This window comes from Athene noctua, chromosome 10, assembly GCF_965140245.1.
Source record: "Athene noctua chromosome 10, bAthNoc1.hap1.1, whole genome shotgun sequence".
Taxonomy (NCBI): domain Eukaryota; kingdom Metazoa; phylum Chordata; class Aves; order Strigiformes; family Strigidae; genus Athene; species Athene noctua.
In genome coordinates this window covers 3,641,373-3,661,716 of record NC_134046.1, presented here as the reverse complement: position 1 = coordinate 3,661,716, position 20,344 = coordinate 3,641,373, and the positions used below count along the sequence as shown (strand labels likewise).

General features: G+C 54.9%; 2 protein-coding genes across 7 annotated transcripts in view; both read right to left on the bottom strand.

Moving 5' to 3' along the window:
* Positions 1–80: 80 nt before the first annotated feature.
* IMPDH2 (inosine monophosphate dehydrogenase 2) lies at positions 81–12,272 on the bottom strand. 5 transcript variants are annotated; one of them, XM_074914555.1, is made up of 15 exons: positions 12,109–12,271; positions 11,921–11,969; positions 11,717–11,818; positions 11,316–11,390; positions 10,699–10,905; positions 8,557–8,644; positions 7,749–7,948; positions 6,012–6,102; positions 5,187–5,282; positions 3,778–3,849; positions 1,390–1,533; positions 1,073–1,217; positions 842–985; positions 428–511; positions 83–332 (listed from the first exon to the last, which is right to left on the bottom strand). In XM_074914555.1, exons 1-15 carry the CDS (start codon positions 12,204–12,206, stop codon positions 311–313), a joined length of 1,617 nt encoding a protein of 538 aa, XP_074770656.1. In that variant the 5' UTR covers positions 12,207–12,271; the 3' UTR covers positions 83–310. The 5 variants fall into 5 exon arrangements, with proteins under 5 accessions (XP_074770658.1, XP_074770656.1, XP_074770659.1 ...); XM_074914557.1 differs by lacking the exon at positions 11,316–11,390 and having other exon boundaries at positions 81–332; positions 12,109–12,272; XM_074914558.1 differs by lacking the exon at positions 3,778–3,849 and having other exon boundaries at positions 84–332; positions 11,331–11,390; positions 12,109–12,270.
* A 2,897-nt stretch (positions 12,273–15,169) lies between these two features.
* Positions 15,170–20,344, bottom strand: part of QRICH1 (glutamine rich 1) — a 28,299-nt gene continuing 23,124 nt past the window's right edge. For both annotated transcript variants that reach the window (XM_074913770.1, XM_074913771.1), the window contains one exon: positions 15,170–20,222. In XM_074913770.1, coding sequence (XP_074769871.1) covers positions 20,030–20,222 — 193 coding nt within the window. In that variant the 3' untranslated portion in view covers positions 15,170–20,029. The remainder of the gene's footprint in view (positions 20,223–20,344) is intronic.

The window sequence follows — 20,344 nt, the reverse complement described above, 5'->3', positions numbered from 1 at the left end:
AGGCTGCTCCTGAGGGGTGCAGGAGGAAGAATAAGGGCAGTACAGAAGAGGGGCTCCGGGCTGACACCAACTGCGCATATTTTCCTCTTTTATTGTAAACCAAACACGGCCAACGTGTGCAAGGCTCCAGGCATCGGCCCAGGATCCTGGGCGGCAAGTGGGCCCCTCCCGGGTGGTGAAGAAGCAGCCAAGGGGACACAGGGAGCTCCAGGCAGCCCACAGAGTAATGGCACTTCTGCAGCAAGAGCAGCTCCCGCACGGGGTGGCACAGGGCTGAGTGGCACGATGACAAGACACAGGGGGACCCTCCTCAGAAGAGGCGCTTCTCGTACCTGCGAGGGGAGCAGCAAAGCAGAGCCCTTTTACTGACCCACCTGGCCCCAGCACCCACCCCGCCGAGATGGGGGGTCCCGCCAGAAGTACTTACGAGTGGAGGCCGTGCACCCCTCCTTCCACCTGGGCGGACGTCGTCCTCTTCTCAAACTTCAGCTCTCCCGAGTACATCATGGCTCTGCGGGGGAAGGACACCCGTCACAAGCCAGCCAGAGGCCAGGAAAGACAGTGCAGAGCAGCTGGGACAAGGGACAAGTTCCTGCAGCCGCGGCCAGAATGATCTTTGCCAAGCTCCTAAGAGCCAGGCAGAATAAGGTAACGCCGACATTTCAAGCCCAGTCAGCTGAATACACCACAGAGACCAGGCTCCTGCATCCCTGGGGCTGGCAGATCTGACGCAGTGCTCACCGGAGGTGAGGGGAGAGGGCCACAGCTTGCGCACATCGAAGGGGACTGCGAAGGGCAGCGCTGTCCCCTAACCAGAGCACAAGCAACGGGAAGGACTCACCGGACTTGGGTCAAGCTCTTGGCACCAATATCCTGGCAGGAATGCTGGATCCCTGCAATCAGGTACGGAATGAATTTGTGGATAGAGCCCTTGTCCTGCACTGCGCCGGAGACCCCCTGGGCCACTTTGATTTTGTCCGTCTCACTGCATGGGAGCACAAATTAAGGAATTTTGTGAAGCAGAGAAGCCCCAAAAGTTTGATCTGCTGCCTCCCAAAGCACCACCTCCTACCTGAAATACCGGTTCTGGCTGCCCAGGTTCTTGTCCATGGCATCTAGCGAGCCCATGCCACGGTATTTCTTCAGCCTAATTCCATCCGAGAAGAAGTACTCGCCTGGGGCCTCCGTGGTGGCAGCCAGGAGAGAGCCCATCATCACTGGCACAAGAGATCACCAAGAACAGCGTGTCAGCAGGGCTGTGGCCACAAAACCCTCAGGATCTCTGCGCAGACCCCCCCCCTCGTACCCCCAGCAGGTACCGAGAGCGTATGGAAACCCTTCCCAGGAGACTCCCTACAACGTGCGCGACCCAGCCACTGCGCTGCTGACCTGTGGAGGCCCCGAGTGCGAGGGCCTTTGCGATGTGCCCAACCGTCTGGATCCCTCCGTCTGCAATCACGGGGACGCCGAACCTCCTGGCGTATTCCGACACCTTGTACACCGCCGTGGCCTGGGGGCGGCCGCACGCCAGCACTGCAGGCGGGGAAGAGAGCAGAGACAGGGTCAGCTCCACGCAGCACCACGTCCCCTTCCCCAGCAGGCCCTTTTCGGCTTCCAGCACACACATGCTCCAGCATTTGGGAACGCAAAAATCCCTGGATGCTCCTTCCCTAGAGGCTGAGTTGCAGGAGAAGCGGATGCCCAGGAGATGCCTGCTGGGACATCCATCCTCACAGCCCTCGACTCCAAAAAGCTGTGGGTGACCTTGGGACTGGGGTGGGGGTGACTTTGACCAAATGCCTGGGATCAGCCGAGACTCACGGCTCGTCCTGGTGCACAGCAGACGTGTGGGGAGCTCAGGAAGGAAGCGGAGCGGACTCCAAAAGCCCCTCTCAGAGCAGCCCTCCACTCACTCCCTCCTAGGGGTGCCAGACCCCTCCTCCGTATACCCAGCAGCTGTACGATGTGCTTCTCGCATGGAAAGGCAGCTGGCTGGGAGAGAGCTGGTATGTATGTATATACATATAGATAATATTTTTATCTATACATATACATCTGCACACACACACGCACACACAAACATGCAGCAATAGAAAAAGAAAACAGGGCAGGATGATTTGATGGCTTACAGGAAATAGTTTATGTTCCTGCCCTGCAACGTAGCAAGGATTCTGTCAAGTTTAGCTGCCCCACAGGAAGGGAGATATTAGCTTTGGATTCACCTGCTCTTCCCAGTTGGTAGCAGTTAGAGGCTTCCCATTGTGCGAGGGAAAACAAGCACAGGGCACGTCTTGTAACACATTTGTCAGCCGCAGGCATGCAAGTACGCTGAGATAAGCTGCTCTCAGGGAGGCTTCCCTTCCCCACAATTAACTGGAAGCCTTTTTTCCAGTCGTGGTTAGTCCGATACACCGGGTAAGATTATGGCCATGCGGGATTAGTAGTTTGGAGTGTGAACTCCAGGTGTGGTTTAGGCTGCCTGGCAGCGCACATCCCTGGCAGAGGTTTGCCGAGGCCGGGAGTTTGCAGTTGCTCTGCTCCCAGGGCTCAGCAGCAGCTGCTGAGAGAGGGGAGCCAGACTGCAGGCTGAGATTGTGAAAGAACTGATTTTAATCGAACAAAACTCGGTGTTAAGCTAGGGCTCAGCCAGCCAGGGAGAGTCTGCCAGCTATAACATGAATGCTGTAAGTCTTAAAGAGATGGTCTCGCTTGGTACCGCACTGCTAAAGGCCACGTTGTGGCTGCAAAATGCTGCAAGGCAAGAGTTCCGTGGAGAGAAACACCTGATTTTGGAGGGTCTAGAGTCCAGTGTCTATGGGATTGTGCCACAGACAGTGTGGGGCCTGCAGAAACCTCACCACAGCAACCACGGAGACCAGCCCTTTAAGGCAGAGCTTGGCTCAGGGCTCCTGGGAGCATCGCACGGTTCCGACTGTCCCAGCGCCCGGTGCCACAGCTTGAGCAGAGGTTTCCAAAGCAGGGTTCCGAGCACACACACACGCCGAGTGGTCTGGGTGAGGGTTTGCCTTTTTTTTTTTTTTTTAGTGTATCTGCAAAGGGTGGCCCTACAAGATCATCTGCTAGAGAAACCGGGATCTTCCAACAGAAACCTGTTGCCCTTTGAGGCGCATCGGAACTAGGAGAAAGGGCAAAACCCAAGGCTTGGCTTGGGTGGCTGCTCGACTGGAGAAGTACAGAGCAGACAATGCTGCAGCCTGTGCTAGGCAGGGGAAAAATCCTTTCTCTCCGCAGGCAGCAGTGGGGAAAGATGTGCTCCTGGTAGGGCAGGTGCCAAGGCACTGTGGTACTGGTACGCTGGCGAGGAGGCCGTACGCAGTTACGTCCCTCTGTAACCCCAGGGGAGGCAGCTTCCAGCAAAGCTTAGCCAGTGCACAACCTCCCCACCATTCAGATTCAGAGCGGGGTTGAGGACTGCTCTGGGATCACCTCCCAGCACTGGATCAGCTGGGGCGTGCCCGGCTAGGAGATCCAGAAGATGCAGTCAGAAAGCCCAGTCAGGCTCCTAACCGGGATTTTGGGGTGGAGGGTGGACAGGCCTGAGTGCCCTCAGCTTTTGACAGTTCAGACCCTGCTTTAGGAATTCAGAAAGGCTTCTCAGCTTCCATTTCAGATTCAAAACCAGTATCCAAAGCCACAAAACCCCAAGTGCATCTACAGCTAAATTATTCTCAAACAAGCAGTAGGGCTATGTGCAGCCAAATCAGGGTCCTGCTTCAAGACACGTAATTAGGGTTGGGAACAGGGCAAGTGACTTACTATAGGTGCCCGTGACAGTAGAAGGGCATTTGGGGCTGTGGGACTTTAGGTCTGGAGGGATCTTTGGAGCAGCTAAACAAAAACAAACACACACATTTTAGAGACAGAAGAACAGCAGCAGAACAAAGGACCCCAGCAGTGACCTGCTACTAGGCAGAGCATACGGTGTGGGACAGAGCTGACCTTGCAAACCCTTCCTAGCCCGAGCCAAGCCACAGGCCAGACCCAAGCAAGCCAGGCCTGGCTGTGCACAGCACATGCTTGCCCTACCCCAGCGGCCATCCAGAGAGGTGACCCCCCTCACCCAAAGAGCCGGAGTTCTTGCCCTAAGGGGGACAAAAACCTGGAGATCTGCACTTAAGAGGTTTCCAACCTTGTCTCCTGTGAAGCACCACATTCTACCTCTGCTCTGTTCCTTCCCCAAAACCAGCACCCAACCCCACTTCCCACGGCAGAGGCACCCTCTAGAGACCTTCACCCGCTGCAGAAGGGAGAGTGCCCTCTGCCTCAGAGCCAGAGGAGGACACGCGTGTCCTGGTTCTGCTCTGGCTACGGAAGCGTCAGCCCAAGGACACCACAACCTCCCTACAAAGGTCACCCGAGGCAGACTGTCCCCCGCAGCCAGTGGCAGGCAAAGCAGGAACACAGCCCAGGTCCAGGGCTGCTCGAGAGCTCCGCGCTGGGATCGGCAGAGCTAACGCGGCGCCTTCAGCCATCAGCTACGCTCTTGCTGCCTCCCCTGGCAAGGGGACCAAGAGGCGAAGCAGAGAGGGGCTGTGTTCGTGGGCTGCAGGGCCTTGCTCCATCTCTCTGCACCTCACCTGCCAGGTTCAGAACGTGAGGACTAAGCCTGTCCTCAAGGCAGCCTTTCTCCAGGCCCTGGGGATGCCCCTCTCCGCCTTTTAGCTGGGGGTTTCACAGCCTGTGCACCACACAAGCTCCAGCTAACGGCAGAGACAAAGCCAGAAATCCCATTTCGGCCTGGAAAATTGCAGAAAGGCATCGAGCCCAGCAGATCAATACTCAAGCATCACGCACACTGCTGCCAGAGGGAAGGGGAGCGCAGACAGCCCGGTGCACTCCACCCGTCCAGCCCCTCTCTCCATGCAGAGCTGCCCGCCAGCCCCATCCCACACCAAGCCAGCAGCTCCTCGGGCAAAGCCACGCGTGCCACAGCTGCTCTACTCAGTCTTGGTCAGTACTGGGAAATGCCTTTGCTGCTGCTGCCACCCCAAAAGGTTTGACCCAGGTGATGAGAACGTCCTGGACGAAGGGAGTGAAAGATGGCTTGCTGTTGGACACTGCCCTTATAACGGGAGAAGTCCATCCCGGCTACGCTGCTTTTCATCAGGGAATCTCTATTAAACGGATGTCTCCAGCCTGTTTAGGAGATGGCTGATCTCTCTCACCTTCCTGCGTGATGCAGATGGAGCCACTGCCCATCCCGACTCTCAGGGCATCGACCCCTGCGTCAATGAGGTTCTTGGCCTGAGCAGCAGTCACAACTGTGGGGAGCAGAAACTGGTTTGAAGAGAGACAAACAGATCTGCACGCGCCTGCTCTGCCCTGGTGCTTCCCCCGTGGCTGCAAACATCCCCAGGGTCAGAGCCAGGCCTGGCTGGCCACTGCTACCAGGCCCATCTGCAAAAGCAGCCGTGAGTTTCTGTCCCAGCTGTCCCCAGTGGGTGAGGTGACACACTGGTCCTTTAGGCTACTCTGCAACACACTTACAGCCAAAGGCTGAGCTAGCAGAGGTCACCGCGTGGTGCCAAGTGCTCTTTGGGCCACACCAGGCAGGGAGGGCAGAGCACAGGCTAACAGCAGCACCAGTAACACACCAGCCAGGTAAAGACAAGGACTGCTGAACTCTGCTGCCAAGAGGCAGGGGAAATTTCCATTACATTGCCACACTGAGCAACGTTCGTTGTTAGTATTATTATCATCCAAAATTTTAAACTGGTGTGTAAAAGAAGCTAACGTGTGACAGGCTACAGAGGACTGTAGCGCGCTGTGCTGCAGAATAAAGATTTCAAAATATTTGCATCTGTGGCAGCAGCAGGGTACTGCCCTGTATCTGCAGAGTGCTCTTGCTCTGTTCCACAGGCCAGAGGAAACCATTTTAAGTTCACAGACATTTACCAAGACGACTGTTTCATTCGCATCCCTGCAGCTCCCTCTACGCCTAAGCAACAAATGTAATTTAAAGACAAGAACAGTCTTCAACACATGCCTACCGTTTCCTCCAATAACTTGTAGGTTGGGATATTTCTCCTTAATATATTTTATCATATTGATCTGGAAGATGGAGTTCCCCTGAGAGGAATCCTGCAACAAAAAGAAAACCAATTCCAACCACAATTTCTGCAGAAGATTACAAACACGGCTCCGGAAGAGCCTCAGATCTTCACTCTGCTTACTGGGGTCTGCTAAGCTGGCTAAGTGGCCAAAATGACTCCCCAAACTGAGCACAGAGCCGGAGAAAAACCTGCTGCCAAGACACTAATGTACTTTCCCTATGCAAGGCAGTTTATCGTGAAGACTTCAGGAATATCCTTCAGGTTTGAATCCTGTGGCTTCTACAGTAGGCAACAAGCAGCACATCTGGCTGTGGTAAGAACCAGGTGGCTCTACCACCAGGACGCTGTCAGGCCTGTCTCAAACTACAAGTGAAATGGTGAATGCTGCTTGTGAAACCCAGCAGGGCTGGCGGGGGGATGTGCCTCTCCCTGCTGCACAGAGCAGCTGAAATACCAGATGCCGACCACCAAGTGCTCAGGCCCCGCTGGTCTCCGTGACCCGGCCAGCTCACGGTGTCTGTTAAACATTTCCAGCTGCAATGCAGCTCAGCCCTGCCCTCGGAGCACCGTGGGCTGGCAAGCTAACAATCGATGAGAAAACAACGTGTAAATACAGGCGGTGACGGCCGTGCCCGAAAGGTCAGAAGGGGAGACGAGCAGAGCAGCTCTGGGCTGACCACTCCTGAACATCAGGGTAAGACAGTAACAAACACCAAAGAGCTGAAGGGAAACTCGAAAGCCAAATAGTCAAAACTAGTTAAAAACATCAGAGACAATGGCAGCAGACTGCAAGAAGCGTTTGTAGAAAACACAGAATCATCTGGGTTGGAAAAGCCCTTGCAGCTCCTCCAGCCCAACCACTGACCTCCCCCTGACCGTTCCCAACTCCCCCAGATCCCTCAGCGCTGGCTCAGCCCGACTCTTCAACCCCTCCAGGGATCCCGGGGACTCCCCCCTGCCCTGGGCAGCCCATTCCAACGCCCAACAGCCCCTTCTGCACAGAAATCCTTCCTCAGAGCCAGCCTGACCCTGCCCTGGGCAGCTTGAGGCCATTCCCTCGGGGCCTGGCGCTGGCTCCTTGGCTCCAGAGACTCATCCCCCCTCTCCGCCCCCTCCTGGCAGGGAGTTGCAGAGGGCCAGGAGGTCTCCCCTCAGCCTCCTCTGCTCCAGACTGAACCCCCCCAGTTCCCCCAGCCGCTCCCCAGCAGACCTGTGCTCCAGACCCTGCCCCAGCTCCGTTGCCCTTCTCTGGCCACGCTCGAGTCATTCAATGGCCTTTTTGGGGTGAGGGGCCCAAAACTGAACCCACTCATCAAGGTGCGGCCTCACCAGTGCCGAGCACAGTGGTCAGAACCCTTCTCTGTCCCTGCTGGCCACGCCAGTGCTCATACAAACCAGATTCACACAGAAGATTCTGTGTGAACAGACAATTTTTCTCTTCTCAGCCTACATACTCCCTTGAGGTCAAATGAGTTCCCAGGCAAGAGAAATCCCTCTTACTTGACCCGAACAAGACCAAGAAGTCAATAAACTGCCTTATTCTAACAAAAAAAGGGCCTGTAACGAGGACAGTAAGTGCCACGCTGCTGCCCCACTGCCAAAGAGATTCCTTCAAACGGGATCCTCCGCCCACCCAACCCCTCCAGGCCAACGTGACGCCTGTGGGTGCCTCACCAGCACCACCGCGTCCACGCCAGCCTGCACCAGGAGGTCCAGCCGATACTTGTCATCTTCGTGGGTCCCGATAGCGGCACCACAGAGCAGCTGCTTCTTGGAATCCTTAGAAGCCAGAGGGTAGTCCCGGTTTTTCTTGAGATCGGTGCGGGCAATTATAGCCACCAGCTCGTCATCTTCATTAACAATTGGCAGCTTGCCTTGAAAAGAACAGAAAGAACATCACTGCGGGTTTCTGCAGGAGACAGGCATTAGCCCGGAGCGGTGCGGCAGACCAGGAGCATCAGGCAGGCAGCAACTGGTACAAGGCGGAGACTCTAAGAGGTGTGTAACCAAATCTTGCTTGGCCACAGATGCCACCTCAAGATACAGAGCAAGGAATCTGCAGTACCAGAGGAGGCCTCAGTATTTTCATGCTGACCATACAAAAAGTGCATCTTTTTCAATAATTAGACCCATGACACTATGTCAAAAGTCAAACTACCAAACCCTAACAGAGCTGAACCGAGTGGCAAAATGTGAAGGCCAGGACAGAAAACTGAAGAGGTGTGGCTGGACATCCAGGCGCTCTTCAGCTCCTGGGCTGCCAAAAATCCCTCAGCTTCCAACAGATTTGAGATGAACACACGTAAACTCTGTACCCTGGCAGAGAGCTGCAGGCACTCTCTGCTCGCTGTCCTCTCCTCGTGCTGGAACACAGCCCTCCCCTGATCCACCCACACACGGACGCGTGCCCACATTCGCCCGCTGCTGCTCCCGGCCCAGCGCTCCCACAGCTCTCCCTCGCGTCGCAGACGTTCGCAGGTACCTTTTTTACTCCTTTGCAGAATTTCATTTGCTTCTTTCAACATTACGCCAGCCGGGGCCACGACAAGATCCTCCCGCTTTGTCATAATCTAGTGGGAGGGAGAAGATAAAAAGTCACAAGAACTCCCTCGCACTGATCTGAAAATACTGAACCCCCCCTGCCCACGTGAAATGCTCCGCAGCAGCTGCGTGGGAGTGCTCCACAGACAAAGGAGCCCACAGCACAGCAACACGCCTCCAGGAACACACAGAACAGCCTCCAATGTGCTGTCCCCGTGCAAGCACCAGCCATCAGCCCCCGAGCCCATCAGTGTAGTGAAAACAGGAGACGGCAGAAGGCCTCAGCACCCCGAGGGAGAGCACCTAGAAGCAAGGGATGACTCTCAGATGATACTTGTTTGGGATGTCACCCAAACAGCCCTCCCTTTTAATAGAGCGCAGAGAAATAAGGGCTGGAGATACCTCCAGAGTCCCCTGTTGTTCTGGCAGAAACGCTACCCCCAAGCTCACTTTCAGGGAGCAATCCCCAGCAGCCAGGCTCTGGAAGGGCACTGCTGCAGGCAAGGTCAACGGGGCAAAGGAATCACTTCAAACAAACCCGCTCACCCACGCTCGCTCTTGACAAACAAGCACTAAAACACAGCCGATAGGCAAGGGGCAACGGACATAAGCTGGAACACAGGAACATCTGACGTGGTATGCAGAAAAAACCTTTCACCGTGACAGTGGTCAGACACTGGGAGAGCAGCCCAGGGAGGCGGTGAAATCTCTCCATCCTTGGTGACACAGACACAGCCCCACGCACCCTGCCCCAGCTGAACGCGCCCCAAGCAGAAGGCTTGACAAGGGACCTCAAGGTCCCCTCCCACCCGCAGCATTCTGCGACCACAAAATTGACGTAGGACATTCTCATGAAAGGTTACTCCAGAAGGCCAGGCAAAATGAAAAGGGAATACTCTAACCCTCGAGGAAGGTAGATTAGTTGCGTACAACATGGAAAAGAGGGAACATTTTAGTTAGTTATACCCTAAAAACAGACATTTCGCATCAGGAAGGAAGTTCGCCCTGCCTGCATCCACCCAAAATCTTGTCACTGACAGAACCCACGTTTCAGGAGAAGCCTCAGGACTCACAGACATATCCCGACACACTCCCTGAGCCTGTGGGATCCAGGAGCTTCCCGAGCTACAGGAGACCTCTGTGTTTAACTGGATGGCAACGACCAGCAAGAGGGCTGCTGGATGGAGAGTGGGGGGAGATCTAGACCATTCCCTTCCCTGGCCTTGCCTGGTGACAGAGGCAAGCACCAAACGCTAACAGCAGCGAGCTTCCAACTCCGCAGCGCTGAAGGATGCACGTAAAAAATGAGAGGAGATACTTATGTGGCTCCTCTGAATGGACCAGCATGGCTTCAAAGGGCCATGTGCCCTTTTATAACCTACTCCTGGTTTAAGATTCTCGTTACAGGTATTTATAGGCGATTTCAAACCAAACAGGGATGAGCATGTGATAGCAGGTTTGGTCAGTAACAGCTAAAAATAGTCATGAGTCAAGAGCAGAGCCTGGCCGAGAGGCACCGGTGGTGTAACCTGACAGCGCCGCAGAGCTACGGTTACACAGCTGGTGTAACAGGAGCACCAGAACTAACAGGGATCGACATCGGCATCGCAGAGAACATTCTCCTGCACCAGGGGAGTTCGACAGCGCAGCATCACAAAGGCTGAACTGAGAGTCTCCAAGTTGAGGGGGGTTATTTTAAAGAGCAAGTAGCCTAGATAAAAGGACAAGGCAGTCCTGAAAAGGACGGTCAGCACTCGGGGAGGGCTCGCTGGGCACAACGCAGCTGCTACAGCACCGGCGCGTTACGTGGGACCACAGCAGGAATTAATTACTGAACGCGGGGAGAGCACCAGCTGTGGAGAGGATGGCTTCCCAACACCGCAAGATAACCCGGCAGCAGGAGTCACGCCAACAGCACGGCCACTCCCTCGTATCTGCACTGCAGGAGTCGCAGCAAGAGCGTCAGCCAGCGAGACGCTCTCCCCTGGAAATAAAGACGTGGGGCTGCTCCCTCCCGCGCCACGTCCTCGGCCACGCACTCGCCCTTCTCCTCAGCACCAGCCACGCCGCTTCCCCTTCTCACCTCGCCGAGAGGCAAGTCGTGCTCCGACTCTTTGAGGAAATCAATATCTCGAGACGAGATGATCCCAACCAGTTTGCCCCCCATCTTCCCATTGTCCGTGATGGGAATCCCACAGAATCCGTGACGAGCTTTTGCTTCAAACACATCTCGTACTCGGTCGTTGGGGCTCAGCACCACGGGGTCTGTGATGAATCCTTGCTCGTATTTCTGGCAAGAAGCAGATTGAGCAGCCAGGCTGAGCGGCACTGCCAGACCGAGCAGAAGCCGGACGCGAGCCCGGTGGCTACCGTGGCTGCTCACAAAGACCAACAACCACCCGGCCTGGCCACGTGCTCCCCGCCAGGATGACCCCCAAACCAGCACCAAGGCTCGCCCAAGTAGCGTTACATTCCCAGGAGCGCCCAGGCTAACCCTCCTTCCCGAAGTTGAAGGGAATATTCCCACACCAGGAGGCCTGGTGGTTGGCGAATCGCCGGCTGGGTGCGGAGAGCGCCTAACGCACAACCAGAGGTTTTGTAGGGGCCAGCTCGGCGGCGCTGCCCCTCCGAAACACCCAGATCCGGCACGTTTTTAACGGTCCCACGGCTCCTTCGGCAGGGCCGAACCCCGGGGCTCACCTTCACCTTCCGCACTTCGTTGGCCTGGAACTCCGGGGTGCAGTTGTGGTGGATGAAGCCAATTCCCCCGGTGAGCTGGTAACACAAAGGCGGCTGGAAATGGCTGCAAAAATCACCCCGTGAAGCACCGGGGCCGGTCCAGCGGCTGGGCACGGAGAGCTGGACCGGCCCCGCCACTCCGGGGGGAGCCTGGGGGGAGGAAAGGTGGGGCGACTGCCCGCTGCCTCCGGGGGGACCGGGGTAAGCCCGGGGGACACGTCTGCACCCTGAAGGGGCTGCGGGGTGGGGGGAGAGTGTGTCTGGAGCATTGATGTGACCCCCCCGGAACGGCCCCGGGGAAAGGCATCTCCCGGCGCCCCGCCATCCCGGTGAGGGCGGGAGGGGCGCGGGGCCGCACTCACCGCCATGGCGATGGCCATGCCGGCCTCGGTGACCGTGTCCATGGGGGAAGAGACCAGCGGGGTTTTCAGGGTGATCCTCTTGGTCAGCGCCGAGGTCAGGTCCTGGCGGGGAGGGACGGAAGGAGGAGGCCGGGGGGCGGGGGGGGGGGTCAGCGGCGGCCCCGGCGCCAGCCCCCCGCCCCAACCCCCGCCCCGGCCACTCACCACCTGGTCCGCCGTGAAGTCGATGTACCCCGGGAGGATGAGGAAATCGCTGAGGGCGCGGGGAAAAACGAGGGGAGACGCGTCAGCGACCGCGCCCCGGCCCCGCGCCCCCGGTGTGTGTGTGTGCGCGTGTCCCCGGTGTGCGTCCGTGTCCCCGGTGTCCCGGCCCCCGCCCCGGCCCCACTCACTTGTAGGTGAGCCCATCGCCGCAGCTGAAGAGCTGCTGCGCCGTCAGCCCGTCGTCGGGCACGTAGCCGGTGCCGCCGCTGATGAGGTAGTCCGCCATGGTGCCGGCCCGCCGCCGCCGCCGCCGCCGCCGCGTGCCCGCCGCCCCGCGCGCCCCCGAGCGCACGCGCGCCCCGACGGCAGCCGCGAGGGCTCAGGCGGCCCCGACCAGCGAGAGCGCGGCCCAGAGCGGCCGCCGGAAGGGGCCGGGCGCCGCCTTCGCCCCCTCTCGCCTGGGAGGACCGGCCTGCCCAGCCCCCGGGCCGACACCCCCCCGCCACGGCGGGGCGGCCCCGGTGTGCCCCGGGCTGGGCCTGGGGACGCCCAGAGGGTTTGGCAGCCGCTTTCGGCGCCTCCTGCCCGCGGGGTCTGCGCGACGGCGGCCCCGTAAATGTCCAACGGGGGGGCGCGGGGTCAGCGCGGGCATCACCAGCCGCAGGCGGGGCTGGTTTTGTTCAAGGCAAGCAGCTGGCAAAATGGATCGGAAGGGAGCAGTAAGGAGGGTTTAGTCTTTAGTGGGGGGTTCAGTCTGGAGAAGAGGAGGCTGAGGGGAGACCTCCTGGCCCTCTGCAACTCCCTGCCAGGACGGGGCAGAGAGGGGGGATGAGTCTCTGGAGCCAAGGCCCCAGCGCCAGGCCCCGAGGGAATGGCCTCAAGCTGCCCAGGGCAGGGTCAGGCTGGCTCTGAGGAAGGATTTCTGTGCAGAAGGGGCTGTCGGGCGTTGGAATGGGCTGCCCAGGGCAGGGGGGAGTCCCCGGGATCCCTGGAGGGGTTGAAGAGTCGGGCTGAGCCAGCGCTGAGGGATCTGGGGGAGTTGGGAAGGGTCAGGGGGAGGGTCATGGTTGGGCTGGAGGAGCTGCAAGGGCTTTTCCAACCCGGATGGTTCTGTGAGAGCTGAACTGCAGGTATGGCCCGATGCCATCCTGTGGGACAATCCCAGCCTTGCTTACCAAGCACGACCTGTATGGTGTGACACATACTTAGAAAATAACCCAAAAAAGACTGGCCAGGGGTGGCTTGCACAGAAAGACGCTGCCTGCAGGCCCCAGTGTGTTGGGTGTTGAGTTCAGCACTACATACTCCCAACAGCTTCAGAAGCAAGACGAGAAGGCGTGTGTCGGGCCTGGGGTGAGTACAGAGCTGGAACGCACCAGCACAACCCAAAGGAACTTCGTAAGTCAGAAGTGATCTGCAAGGATGAACGTCAAGAGGCAGGAGCCAGGCGACAGTCTAGCAACAGGAGGGGAACGACAGGCAGAGGCGAGAGAGGGAATCGCACCAGGGCAGCGCTCCCGCAGGGGAGGACCCGCGGGGAGCCCAGCCGGGCGTTAGCCTCCTGCAAGCCCCCTCTTCCCAAAGCCGCCCGGCCAGGCCGCAGGCACCAGTGCTGCACGGCACAGCCCAGCATGGCACGGCCCGCTGCGGGGGCTCAGTGCAGCACCCCCCCACCCGCGCTGCACATGGTGGCTGGAGGGAGGATTTCAGGGAGAGTAGCTGGAAAGATTCTGCCTGCAGGAGGGGAACAGGCACACACACTGATCCGCCTTAGAGAAGCCCCGGGAATCACCAACTGGCTTTTTCCAGATGATGCCCCCACAGCTGATCCATTTGGGCATCAGGAAACATTCCTGTACCACAGGCTACAGAACAGCTCCTCTGATGGTTGGTTTGCTTCTTGTCATATACCAGATCTGACCCCCCGAGCACCAGGGAAATGAGACAACCAGACCCCTTCTCACCCTGCTCTTGTACGACAGGCTCTCCAAGGCAACCCAGGATTTAACATGAGTTTAGGGGGGCTAAAGAATGGTGCTCCTGTACCTTCAACTGTCTTACTGCAGTAGAATAAATCCTTGTCCAAAGATCAGCAGGTAGCTTTAAGAAAATGTGTTACTTGTGTTACCCAGCTACAGGACACAGGAAACGTGAACAGAGGTGTCTGCTCAGGTCTTGTGAAATACTTGGAAGCAAATGGCCACTGGATGTGGTGAGGTTCATCAGTCAGGTTCACTCCTGTAGTTTGGATGAACGTGTTTTAGTCTGAGTAAGGTTCTCCAAAAGACAATGTGGAGTTTAGAGAAAGACTAGTTAAGCTAGGCTTTGATAGACTTGTACACAGGGGGAGAAAAAGCTAAATGAGCAAACCTTCTGGGCTATGGCCAGAAGCAGGACTCGCAGGTGGTTTGTTTGGTCTCACAGCAGTAATTTGCACGTAACAGAGACTACAGCTTCTAAAAGTTACAGTTGTTTCCCACCAGAGCGTGGTTTTGTTTCTAGCTGGAAAGGAAGGCCTCGGCGCAGGGACCTTGCCTTTGCTGCGAGGAAGGGGAGGGTGTGGCTTGCAGGGGCCCTCACGGACCTAAGACAAGACAGCCCTTGCACAGTCCCGAGCCAGCGACGAGGATCCACGATGCCACTGCAAACTTTAAGCCAAGAGAGCGGCAGCGATGCGGTTCCTACACATGGCCACACCAGCACCGCCCTCCCACGGCCACACGTCATCAGGGCTTGAATGGAACTTCCCGGGGCTTCAGTTCTTGTTCCCTGGTGGAACAAGACAGCATTTCACCCCGGTTTTACTTCATTCCATCATTCCTAGGTTGATTCTCAGCTAAGAGTTGATTTCACCTATCCAGACACCCATTCCCCACTGGCTGTAGCTGGCTCAGCCTACGGAGCTGTACGAAAAGCACCGTCCCTTGCAGTAAATAAAAGTGTGGCCACGGCCCCAGACGCTCATCCCAGAGGCCGAGTTGAGAAACGCAGCCTGTAAGGACACACGCTTGCTCCCGTGTTGTCGGGAGGCATCGTGCCAGACCAAGATCAGTTGAACAGGTCTCTTTACCCTTTATTTTAAACAAGGGCAGCGCTAACAAAAGTTTGCTAAGCCTATCTGGGAGGCACACACCGATGTTGGCTGTTAGGCCAGAGCACGGGCACAGCAGTAAACAGGCAAGTTGGCTCCTGTTCCAATAGAAACACCAGACAGAGTTTAATGGTTCTCAAACAGACTACAACAAAGGCTGCAGGGAAAAACATTTTATTTCCAAGCAGATTACAAAGAGCAGAGAATATAAGAGTAAAATTAAATTAAAAAAATAGTTGAGTGCATCTCTTTAAAATGATTTGTAGTGTGAGTTACTCACGGGGCAAAGCTACTGGAGAGTTCTGAAGGTCACTTTGCAGGATGCCAATCACATGTGCTGTTTAGACCAGGGTCAACACGGGAGGGACAGACAAGACGTATTTTGCATATAGGCTGCACACTCATTATCAAGCGAGGCTCTGGGCTGCAACGGGACCCTGCCTTTCTGAGACATCCCCTCCACCTCATTCTCTCCCGCAGTTCCCTCTCAAGTTCTAGATGCGGTTTTATTGCTGCTGTAAGTGGGTTCAATCTGCCTCCCCAGTCTGCTGAGCTCAACTGAGAACGGAGAAGCAGGCAAACGTGGCTGCCATGCACAAAGTTACACCGAGAAAGTGACTGCAGCGCTGAGAGCCGAGCTTCAGCCACGCCACAAAGGGAACCGACAAGTAGGGGGACACAGCAATCGCTTCAGAGATTTTTGGGGCAGCGTGTCAGACTTCCGGAAGAAGATTTGAGATGCTCCTTAAGGTAGGAAGATGCTCGAGCTGAGAAGGGCTCTTTCCTATGCATTGGCACCAGTGAAACAACAGGCTGGAACATCGGGATAAGGTACGTTCCCTGTAGTATTTGAGAGGAGTAGCTCCAGCAAGAAGATGGAGAGAAAAGCCCCGTATAGGGTGGAAGACAGTTTATATCCCACTTTGAGAGTGAATTAAGAGTCCAAACACTAATTGCAAGGAAGTTGCTGTTAAACTTGGATGAGAATGCAATTTGGTTGGACTGCGCAGAGTCCGTGTCTAGCAGCACTCAGACCACCAAGAGGATGAGCAACTACAGTATCAGCAAGTCCTCCACCCCACGTGTGCTCGGAGGGCTCTTTTCCACCACTTCGGGATGCGTTCTTAGCACAGGAGGCTTGAAGATGGCCTAAGCCATTCTGTGCACACCGAGGCAGACGGCAGCCCCGATGGCAGCTGAGAAAAGACTGTCTTAATTTCTGCCCTAGGAGCAACAGTGCAGAAGAGGATTCTTGTTTAGGGATCAGATTAAGTCTTTCGTCATTGGTCCAAGGCAGAACAGTTCAGGAACTACTTCAGACCTTGTCTCCCACCAACCGTCGAGGAGATCTCTAGGGGTGAAGCAGCCTACAGCTGAGAGCCCTATTAAGTTATTCAGACTGTTCCCTTTACTCACCACTCTAGAGGGGTGAGGAACCACTCCCTAAGTCTGCTCTCCACTGCTTCAGCCATTACCACTTCGCGGAAATGCTTGAACACTGGAAAGTAAATGAAAGTCTAATGGTGCCATGGACAAGTGTGTACGAGGCTACGAGTTTTCCTTCGGAAATCAACGCTGTTAGTGTCAAGAGATAGGACAATACACGAGTCTCACGTCCAAACGCGAGGTGCTTTACAGTAGTCAGTCATGCTCTGCTTTCTATGCTTCCTTTCATACCAGAGACAAGATGGGCATAGTTCAAAACCAACACGGTCTCTAGCTTGACTTTCTCAGCTTTATTTATTTAGAGATGGATGCATTTTCAGCCTGTCTCATACAAGGCATAGGGCATGGAGAGTTCTTGTTTAATAGATACACGCATACAAGAGCTAGCAGTTTGGCACTCTCGAGCCGAGGGGGAATGCCCTTTAAGCAGCAGTCAAGCTGGTTATAGGAAAGTGTTAAAAAGCTATTTTACATGTTTGACTGGGAACGATTCCCAGAACTTGGATAGCAACCCTAAGCCACAGCACACTTCTGTGCACGTCTTCCTATGAGCCCCTAAAAGGGAGCAGATCATGTTCTTCACTATCAAAGAACATAGTATTTATATTCTAGAAATACTGTACCTTTTAAACTAGCTCCAGAGAGCCAGACTAGAAGCCAGGTCCAGGAAAATAATCCTTAAGTCACAGTATATCGATTGTCTCTAAAAATAGGGAATGAAGTTAACATGGTGGACATTCTGATGAGACAGTACAGAACAGTACAGCAGTCCACTTCTGCGTCAGCAAATCCCTCTTCTATGTACGTTCCAACAATGAGAAAAACGATGGGAACACTTCAGTCTGTCAGGACAAAACTAATCATTAATAGATCTCCACAGCTCACCACATGCCAAGTTCCCCTGCTCTTCAGCAGTATACTCCAAGATCAAGGAGAACCCTTCCCCTACAAAGATTTTCGATCATCCCGCAGTTAAGGGCAGTAAGGAAAGTGCACAATCTAGAATTTTAAGGTCACGCGGAATTCTGTTTCCCCAGAAAGCTCAACTGAAGTATCTGTTCACCCCTAACCTGGAACTGCCCTAATAGTCTGTCAAGTTATTCCAGCTTCTGGTGATTTTTAGAGTAAGTGGTGACTCCCAGAGCCACCTAAAGAAACAACTCGTACGCCGGGTATCTGGCAGATGACTTCAACACCCACCGCGTTTCCAACGGAGACAGACAAAGCAGCAGGCTCACCCCGAGGTGCAGGCATGCTGCAGCTTCCCCCCTGCAGTCCTGCAGAGCACACGCTGGGACTCCAGCACAGGCACCTGCAGTTTCTCTCACAGCTTTGCAACCGGTTCAGAAGACAGGACAAACCACAGGGAAGAAGGGGAAACACGCTCTGTGCAGGCCTGTCGGGCATCCTGAGCAACAAACACACCCAGCTTCTTGAAACAGTGGGAGCTTGCCCCTAACCGTGTCCTTCAGTACTTCAGTTAGGGCCAGAAATGGACATTCCAGGCGCTAAGACACGAAGGGGTTGAAGCAGCATTAACCATCCCAACAGCGGCAACCGCTGGCTCCCCGCGGCCGATCGGAGCCGAGGGGATGGGTGGCCAGCACAACACACACCTGGGCACCGTCTTCCCAACTTACCCACTGAGATCTGGGGCCCAACCCCTGGCTGTTTTCCCCTGGCATAACTCTGAGGGCAGACACCGAGCTAAGAGTCTACTTCAGAGTACAGGTATTAGTAAACAACAGCACGTTGCTACTTCACCTCTCTGCACTTATTTGAGCACAGAATCCGATACAGGGAACAAACCGCTCGTACTGACAACCAGCTCAAGGACATCTGCTTCCTCATGAACACCAAGATCAGTATGAAGCATCAGAGGCTCAAAAATCTCTCTCTAAGCCCACACACCTCAACGCTGCTCAAGAGTACAAAGACAGGGAACATTATGGTGACTCTCATCATTTACACTACGCACAACCGACAGAGAGGGCAGACCTTCCTTCTCAATACAGACAGGTGCTGGTCAACAGAAGCTTCAGAAAAATTGCTTGCCTGTACACAAGTTTAAGTTCTTTTACTGTAATATATATTTAAATATATACCTATATATTTTGGAACAGGGAAGGGACATGAGATGGAGAAGCAGGGAAGACAAAGTTCAAGAAGCAGAGTCACCTCTCTGCATCCAAGAAGCTGGTGGCACAAACAACAAGCCTGGCTAGAGTGAACTCCCATTTCAAGCACAGTTGGCTACCCGCTGGCTTCAAAAGAGCAGACTATTTGTTAATGATATAAAATACAGCAACCACTTAAGATGCAGCAAGGCAAGGCTACGGGGCTGGGATTTATGATCATGAATGATGCCAGAAGCTACACAGCTGTGTTAAAAACTGTGAAAAGGCTGTTAAATGGCAGGAGTAAGCCACGTGCTGCTCCTGGAAGGCCTTTTCCCTCCAACAACCCCTCCGTCATGCCGCTGGTGCGATGCATTTGTAAAGGTGGGGAGAGGGGGGGGGGGATTTGCCTAGGGGTGAAGCCTCACAGGCTGGCCACAGAACACGAGGACAGTCTGATCTGGTCTCCCGGCTCCCATGTTCCTAGCCTGACACTGAGCTTCCATCAGCAAGCAGACATTCAGGTCCTTCAACAGAAGTTAATCCCCTTCTACCTTCCTAATTTGTAGGGGTGAAAGAAGTCCAGCGGAGTCGAGCTGGAAAGCACAAACAGGGATGAAAACAACCAGTTTGCATACTGATCTTTGTATATTGACCCCCCCCACCCTCACAGCTCACTCTTCCCCCAAATAAAGACACATTGTTCAATGGCATGTTGAAAAGACGTGCTCGTCATTCTTAATAAACAACTAGAGTAAGAATACATAAGAGAAACAGGGTGGTATCTTTATATGATACACAAGTGTATGTTACAAGAATTCCATCAGGCACAGGAGCCTCAAGGTTTAAGGCCTCAATGTTAGGCCAAAAAAGAAGAGTGTGGTAAAGTTTGTACTTTTAACATCTAAAAATGTCACTTAAAGGTCTGAATAGAAATCGTTGGGTTTTGTTTTTGTTTTTTGTATAAATCACAATTGCAGTTCACTCTCTCCTCTTCCTTCCAAGATAACAGCAAATTAACGTCCAAGCACAAGAAAAGAAGATGCCTGCCTCTACTCCACTGGCTGAGCAGGTCCATCCATCATTCTGTGCCCTCTAGGCTGCACGTGCTCCAAGGAGACAGAGGCCCCAGCCATCCAGGCCAATCCTGTAGTTCATGTTTTCTACATCATAAAAAAAACCAGAGTCAACCAGCAGCTTTCCACAGCTCCCAGCTCGCAGGGGATATGCAGCCTCCAATGCTTCCAACAGTTTGGTGTGTTGGGTAGGATACACAATGGGTAGGTTTTCCTTTAGATTCTTTTAAAGAGAAGAAGCCTAAAAGGGCTTCATAACTACACCAATAAAAAACCAAAAACTTAGGCATCTCCTTTAGTGTAAAAGTCTGTACAATTTATCTTTGCTTGTCCCTCCCCCGTCACCCAGCCCCACCCCTTCTGAGCCAAGAAGGATGCCTTAGTGCATGGTGCTGGCATTAGCCACGGCAAGAGCTTCCTGAATCTCTCGTATCACCAGGATCCGGGTGAGCATCTGCTCCATCTGCTCTCTGCTGATCGGCTGGATGGAATACCAGATAGGGCTGTTGGGGGCCACCACTGGCTCTGGTGTCAAGTAAAACGTGTCATTCCGGCCTTTCACACTCTGGGGGCTGCATGAGGAAGATGAGAAATAACCAGACTAACAGAATGTCCTGGGAGGGGGAGAACCACCCCAGGGTTCACAATTCCTGACAGTGAACATCCGGCTGATGAGACATGAAGTTACATCTAG

Coding starts and splice junctions, on each gene's coding strand:
- IMPDH2 (XM_074914555.1), bottom strand. CDS start 12,206: ATGGCGGACTACCTCATCAGCGGCGGCACCGGCTACGTGCCCGACGAC. Junction 11,819..11,920: donor ACTTCACGGCGGACCAGGTG/GTGAGTGGCCGG, acceptor CCTCCCCGCCAG/GACCTGACCTCGGCGCTGAC. Junction 8,645..10,698: donor ACGACTTGCCTCTCGGCGAG/GTGAGAAGGGGA, acceptor CCCTCCCACTAG/ATTATGACAAAGCGGGAGGA.